The sequence below is a fragment of the Silurus meridionalis genome, chromosome 4 (assembly GCF_014805685.1).
Source record: "Silurus meridionalis isolate SWU-2019-XX chromosome 4, ASM1480568v1, whole genome shotgun sequence".
NCBI classification, from domain to species: Eukaryota; Metazoa; Chordata; class Actinopteri; order Siluriformes; family Siluridae; genus Silurus; species Silurus meridionalis.
The window spans coordinates 8,812,002-8,819,025 of NC_060887.1; the positions used below are offsets into that span (position 1 = coordinate 8,812,002).

The 7,024-nt window shown below is 38.9% G+C and overlaps 1 protein-coding gene across 1 annotated transcript; it reads left to right on the top strand.

The window, feature by feature from the left end:
* Positions 1–1,213: 1,213 nt before the first annotated feature.
* LOC124384995 (cancer-associated gene 1 protein-like) lies at positions 1,214–4,428 on the top strand. Its single transcript, XM_046848036.1, has 10 exons — positions 1,214–1,482; positions 1,733–1,779; positions 2,244–2,324; positions 2,574–2,744; positions 2,855–2,947; positions 3,093–3,263; positions 3,352–3,444; positions 3,617–3,688; positions 4,019–4,186; positions 4,285–4,428. The coding sequence occupies exons 1-10, from the start codon at positions 1,347–1,349 to the stop codon at positions 4,369–4,371; spliced, it is 1,119 nt and encodes a 372-aa protein (XP_046703992.1). The 5' UTR covers positions 1,214–1,346; the 3' UTR covers positions 4,372–4,428.
* The last annotated feature ends 2,596 nt before the right edge of the window (positions 4,429–7,024 follow it).

Here is a 7,024-nt window from a genome sequence, read left to right on the forward strand (position 1 = left end):
TTTATATATTATAAATAATGGAGTCAACAGTGCAGTAACAGTAATGGAGAGTGTGTTTTAGAAGAGTGCAGGCAGGGTGGAGTGGGTGGAGAAGAGTGATAGCAGGAGTGAAAGTAAAAGTTTATAGGACTGTGGTGAGACCTGTGATGTTGTATGGTTTAGAGACAGTGGCATTGAGTAAAAGACAGGAGATGGAGCTGGAGGTAGCAGAGCTGAAGATGTTGAGGTTTTCGTTGATGACAATGGACAGGATTAGAAATTAGTTTATTAGAGGGACAGCGCATGTAGGATGTTTTGGAGACAAGGTGAGGGAGGTGAGATTGAGATGGTTTGGACATGTGCAGAGGAGGGACATGGGGTATATCAGTAGGAGAATGCTGAGAATGGAGCCACCAGGAAGGAGGAAAAGAGGAAGACCAAAGAGGAGGTTTATGGATGTGGTGAAGGAAGATGTGCAGGTAGTAGGTTTAAAAGAGGCAGATGTAGAGGACAGAGGGGTGTGTGGAGGTGTGGTGATCCGCTGTGGCGACCCCTAATGGGAGAAGCCGAAAGAAAAAGTGTTGCGTAAAATGTATATAATTTTATCATTTTTTAAACATTTATATATTCTTTTTAAATTCATTAAAGTTTACAGGTAAAATATATATTTTTAATAATTTTCTAATTTGGATTCTAGGATTTTTATACAGCCCCTCTAGCGACACCTAGGGGGGCCACGGCCCCAAGTTTGAGAACCACTGATCTAGACGACTGGGTCTGAGCATCTCCAAAACTGCAGCTCTTGTGGGATGTTTCTGGTCTGCTATGCTCAGTATCTATTAAAAGTGTTCCAAGGAAGGAACAGTGGTGAACCAGCGACAGGGTCATGGCCCATTGATGCACGTGAGGAGCGAAGGCTGGTCCGTGTGGTCCGATCCAACAGACCAAGCTGCTGAAGAAGTTAACTATACTATAATAACTACAATTAAAGCATCCTTGAAATGCATTGTAGTTATTATAGTACACTTAACCTTCAGCAGAAACGACTTTAAAAATAACACATTTAAAAATAACTAATTTATTATAGCACAATTATAATTGCATTGCAAGCACAACTAATTAAATCATCCTTGAAATGTATTTTTAGATTTGTTTTGTATTTTCATTGTACATAATAATGTAGATTTTATATTTTCATATCTAAAGTCTAAAAGATGATACATGTTATTTACAGTTACGTCACGTGTCTCTGTGAAGTCACATGGCGGTTGTGATTTTATAAGGATCGATCGAACTCTCGGAGGTTGCAGAAAAACAGACTTTCGCACAGGAAGGTTACGTTTTTGTAGTCGGAATCGGAAGGGACGATGGATTACACGAACGCTCTCGGCCATGGCTTGGCTCGTCTTCTCCTGCAGCTCCCTCTTCTGTACACCATCATAGCTGCAACCGGCGTTTACTGCTTTGCAGACGGAGACCCCGAGGAACCAAACGCACCCGCAGGTACAACTGTGTCCAAGTCGTGGTGTTTATTAAGATCATTCTGCCCCAGAAAAAAACTATACAGAGATACACTGCTAAGTGAAAACACTCTCCTTCTGTCCAGGGAGGTGTAGTAAAATCTTTGTTGCACTGGACATCAGTAAAATGTGCTGTAATAACACTTGAGCTACAGTCCAATCAGAAGTGGAAAATAAATGCCAAACATAAATAATGCCTGGTAATGATTTATTTATAATTGTTTTGCAATTAGGACCAGAGGATGACCAGACCGTAGAGGATACTGAGGACCAGGACATAGTATGTTGCTTCTAAATGTTACCCTGTAAACTACATTTACATGTAATTAATAATTAGACCTGCAGCTTAATTATTATAGTATTCATTGTCATGTTTTTTTTTATAGTACTCTTACTGTACTTTTAAATAGAGGGCAAATATGTACATGAGAGAAAGTTTCTTGTTAAAAAGTACTTTCCAAGATGTTATAAGTGCCACTCTATGGAAATAATAAGGGGATGGGAAATATCTGTACACTCGATTTTGATGTGAACTTGCACCAGAGGTGTAGAAGCAATGCCAGCTGGTTATGATATTAGAGAGGAGTAGAACATCTCTGTCAGTAGCTTAATTATTAGACACACACACACACACACATACACACTGGTTCTTGTTAGGTTGTATGCAAGTTTATAATACTCATTTATCTACACTGTGGTTTTCTACTAAATGGCTCTGTTCAATGGTGTGTGTTTCGGTTATAGGAGTGTGTTACAGCGCAAACGGCTTACAGCATCCTCCAGGCGGAAAATGACGAACTGAAGAACGCACTGATTCAAAAGGAGGTAGACTTCCTTTTTCTAAAACCATGTGACCTTTGTGATCTGTGTGTATCTGTGTGTGTGTGTGTGTGTGTGTGTGTGTGTGTGTGTGTGTGTGTGTGTGTGTGTGTGTGTGTGTGTGTGTGTGCATGTGTGCTGTTTACTCATATTTTGTGGATACCCCCCCACCGCAATAAAGTTCAGGCTTGGTGTTTTATCAGAATATGTGTAAGAGTAAATGAAGCCAATAAGCCTTTACTGTTGTATGTTCAGATCTACATGGCAGAAGCTGAGGAGAAAGAGCAAAAAGCTATGAAGTACATTGCAACATTGGAGGCCAAAAAGTTAGAGCTGTCATCTCAAGCGAAGGCACTGCGAGAGACCGTGCAGGAAATGGGGAACCTGCTGATTAAGGAAGACTTGGAGAATGACAAGCTCTTGACTGTGAGTGCGAAACCCGCATTAAGCAGATCCTTGTGAACAATACAAGGACTTTATTTATGTTTAAGTATTAAGCACTTGAATTCGAACACCCCTGTGTGTGTGTGTTTTAGGAGTGTGAGAGAGAGCGAGAGGCTCAAAACGTCCTCCAGGCGGAGAACGACAAGTTGAAGAACACACTGATTGAGAATAGGGAGTTGCTGCAGGTAACCTTCCCTTTCCATAAATCCATGCTTGCTCTTGTGCAGCAGGTTTGTGTGTATATGTGTGTGTGTTCAGTCACACAGCTTTTTGATATATTCAAGCGTGTGGAAGTAAATCACGAACGCAAATCAATTTTTGTATGTTCAGGTCTCCATGGCAGAAGCTGAGAAGAAACAACAAAATGCTATGGAATCCATTGCACAGCTGGAGTCTGAGAACTCAACCCTGGCTTATCAAGTAAAGACATTGCAAGCCACAGTGCAGGAAATGGGGAGTCTGCTTTCTGAGGCAAACATTGATAATGGCAAGCTACTAAATGTGAGTGAGAAAAATGTACATTAAGCAAAAATATGTACTTAATAAGTACTTGAATTTGAACACCTTTTGCCCCATTTGTGTGTTTTAGGAGTGTGATGAAGCACGAGAGCTTCAAAACCTCCTCCAGGTGGAAAATGACATGTTGAAGAAAGCACTGATTGAGAAAGAGGAGTTACTAAAGGTAAGTTTTCCTTCCTAGAAATCCATGATTGCTATTGTGATTGCTTCTAAACTATCGGTCAGCTATTAAAAGCAGCCTTTATGCAAAATTGTCATTTTTGCTCAATTTTATGAATGAACTTGATGAGAATGATCATTAAGCATTGGTGAGTTTAAACTGGTGTGTGTTTTAGGAGTTTGAGCTTGAAAGGGTGGCAGAGAAAGATGAGATGAAGACTCTGGAGAACAACGAGGAGCTACAGAAGGTAAACTTTTTTGTTTGACTTTTTATAAAAAGATGAGTGAAGACACTGGGAGAAACCTGCTGCACCTGCATTAAGCAGTGCCTTTAAAAATAATCTGAAGACTTTATTTCAGCTTTTATCTAGGTTTTGCTCTGTGGGCGCTCTTTAGGAGTGAGATGATATGCTTATGTAATAATCACGGCTGTTTATGTGATCTCAGAGTGTATGCATGTGCATGTGCGATTGTTAATTCACCGCAAATTACATTTGAATTGTACTCGTGTGTTTTATCAGTCAATTCTTAAAAAATGTCTGAATTCGTAAGTCTCCAATAAGCTGTTGTATGTTCAGGTTTGCTTAATGGAATCCAAGGGGAAAAACAAAAAGGCTGTGGAATTCATTGCACAGCTGGGGGCCAAGAAGTCACACCTGACAAATCAACTGCAGACACTGCAAGAAACCATGCAGGATTTATGTAGCCTGATCTACAATGCAAACATAGATGACCTGCTAACTAAAGTAAGGATTACGCAGTTTCTTTAGACATAATATGGAGTATTTATTCATTTTAAAGAATGAAACACTTGAACACCTTCTGTCCCATGTGTGTGTTGTAGGAGTGTAAGAGAGAGCAAAAACCCCACAGCAAGCTTCAGGAATCCTTCCAGGATCTTCAGAAAGGGAACGAAACCGATCCAGAATAGAAATTATTGTGATTTGTGGACGAAGGATGAAAAAAAATAAAGAATTTTATTTGAAGTAAAAAGTAAAAAGCCTTTTTGTCACTCACGTCAATCACGTCCTACCTATGTAAAAGATGTAACTACCTGGCCAGCAATAAAGTAGCATGTCATTACTGGGAGCTATTGAAATATCTTTCCTCTTAGTGAACGAGACTTGATGTTAAAGTCTGATCAATTCATATAATCATTGTTACAATGGCTTGGGATAACAATTGCCACAAGTAGCTTTTCACTCATGTCCCCATCAGTCTGGAGTCAGAGTGCAGGGTCAGCCGTACAGAGCCCCTGGAGCACAGAGGGTTAAGGGCCTTGCTGAAGGCTCCAAGAGTGGCAGTTTGTCTTACTAGGCTTACTACAGCTAGGGCTTGAATACTAGGGCTTGAATCCCAGTGACTGACCTTTCGATCAGTGACCCAGAGCATTAACTGGTAAATGGATAATAAATTTATATCCGGGGTCACACAAAGGACTGATTCTTTTTTGTCTGTCTTCTTAAAATCACCTCAGGGATTTTTTTTTCTTGCTACCATCACCATTGGCTTTCTTATTCAGGATAAATGTATAGAGACGATTTTTTAATTGAAAATCGTAATTTCTATATTTCTGGAAAGCTGCTTTGTGACAATATAATTTGTTGAAAATGCTATAAAATACAACGGAATTAAACAAGACACTAATCTGGTTCAATTCAGTTGTTGTTGTATAGCACTAGCACATTTGTTGAACAAATAATTGTTAGTTAAGAATGAAAAAAATGAACGAGTGTTTAGTTTGGATGTAACTGGTACAAAAAAGCAGAAGGAGAGAGCCTTGCTGTGAAGAGAATATATCTGCACACAAAGCATTATCCCAATATATGTGTGTGTGTGTGTGTGTGTGTGTGTGTAATGATTGATGATCTTGGCTGAGAAATGAATAAAAGTTAACTGCAAATGTAAATTGTTTTTTTCTTTTCTTTTCTTTTCTTTAAATATAGGAAAATATACTAACTCTGTGGTTGTCATTTGAGATGAAAACAGTTATGAAACACCAATTTTCATGCCTCTGGCCATTTTCATTCCTATAAAAAAACTGAACAATTGTCATAAGTGAACAAAATAAACAAACTGGCCGAACAGACAATGCTCTGTTGTTACTAATGTCAGGTCAGCATGTGACTCATTCAGTTCTACACCCTCTTAACTACAAGAGAACGATGGGGAAACAGTGCATAGGGGGTTAATTCATAGCATAATCCGAGATGCATTAATGTGTATATTTTATAAAATTTATATCCTCGTTCGCGACTATTATCGAAAAACTAGACTTTACTGATGTAATCCAACGAAAGAGTCACTAATTGAATCAATGAATAAAACCAAAATATTTAAGCCACTCGAATTAATTGAGTGTCAGCATTAGCACCAATCACCATTGAGAACCAGGAGCCAAGATGTAGTTTTCAATAAAGCCAAGGCAGCACTTAACCCTTCCACCATTGTGAGGAATACTCAATTGTGCTAAATGAGAACACATTATAATTTATCACATGGGAAAGACATTCAGGTTTAATACCAAATAACTCAATGCTAGATATAAAATGGATCCTTTTTGAATGTAGTATAATTGAATAAAGAAAAATCATTTGAGGAGAATTCAGCCACATCCATGGCTAAAACAGCAGGTTAATAAAAACATGCATCATAAATTATTCAAAGTTAGAAGTAAACCTTTAGATTACGTAGCATCTCTGGATGGTGTTTCTGTCTCAGTGTGTACTGCAGTCAAAGACCTTGGTGTGATTATTGACTGTAGTCTTTCCTTTAAGGCTCACGTGAATAACATTACCAGGATCACCTTCTTTTATCTTAAAAATATTGCTAACACTAGAAATATGATGTCGTTACAGGATGCAGAAAAACTTTTTCATGCTTTTGTTACATCTAGATTAGACTACTGTAACGCTTTACTGTCTGGGTGTTCGAAGAAAATGCATAAATAAGCTTCAGTTAGTTCAAAATGCAGCAGCAAGAGTCCTCAGTAGGTCTAGAAAATATGACCACATCACCCCTGTTTTAATCAGTCTACACTGCTCCAAATTAAATCTCACACCGAATATAAAATACTACTACTGATGTATAAAGCACTTAACGTTCTTGTGAACTTCTGTACCATTGCAATCTCCCATGCCTATTACAAGGTGCAGGCTATTTGTTGGTACCTCAAATAATGAAGACTACAGCAGGGGAAAATCTTTCTCTTATAAAGCCCCACAGTTATGGAACAACCTTCCAATCAGTGTTTGGGACTCAGACACAGTCTCAGTGTTCAAGTTGAGGTTGAAAACGTATTTATTTAGTCAAGCCTTTTATCTGTAGATTTTTTCTTATTTAAAGGAGCAGATCTGGAGGGATCATGGATATAGTGTTTGGTGAACTGGTATATTTGTATGCTGTCGTCCCCTCACTCTCACACATTCACTCAGGTTTGTTGACGGTGGTGTGGTGGCGTCTCTTATCCCAGAGATCCCTCATGTCTGTGTTACCTTCTGGCTCTTCATTGAAGTTATGCTGCCATAGCGAGTCTTGCCAGAGTCCCAACTACACAGTGTCCTGAACTTTTATTCAACCATAAG

Coding starts and splice junctions, on each gene's coding strand:
- LOC124384995 (XM_046848036.1), top strand. CDS start 1,347: ATGGATTACACGAACGCTCTCGGCCATGGCTTGGCTCGTCTTCTCCTG. Junction 2,745..2,854: donor AGAATGACAAGCTCTTGACT/GTGAGTGCGAAA, acceptor TGTGTGTTTTAG/GAGTGTGAGAGAGAGCGAGA. Junction 2,948..3,092: donor AGAATAGGGAGTTGCTGCAG/GTAACCTTCCCT, acceptor TTGTATGTTCAG/GTCTCCATGGCAGAAGCTGA.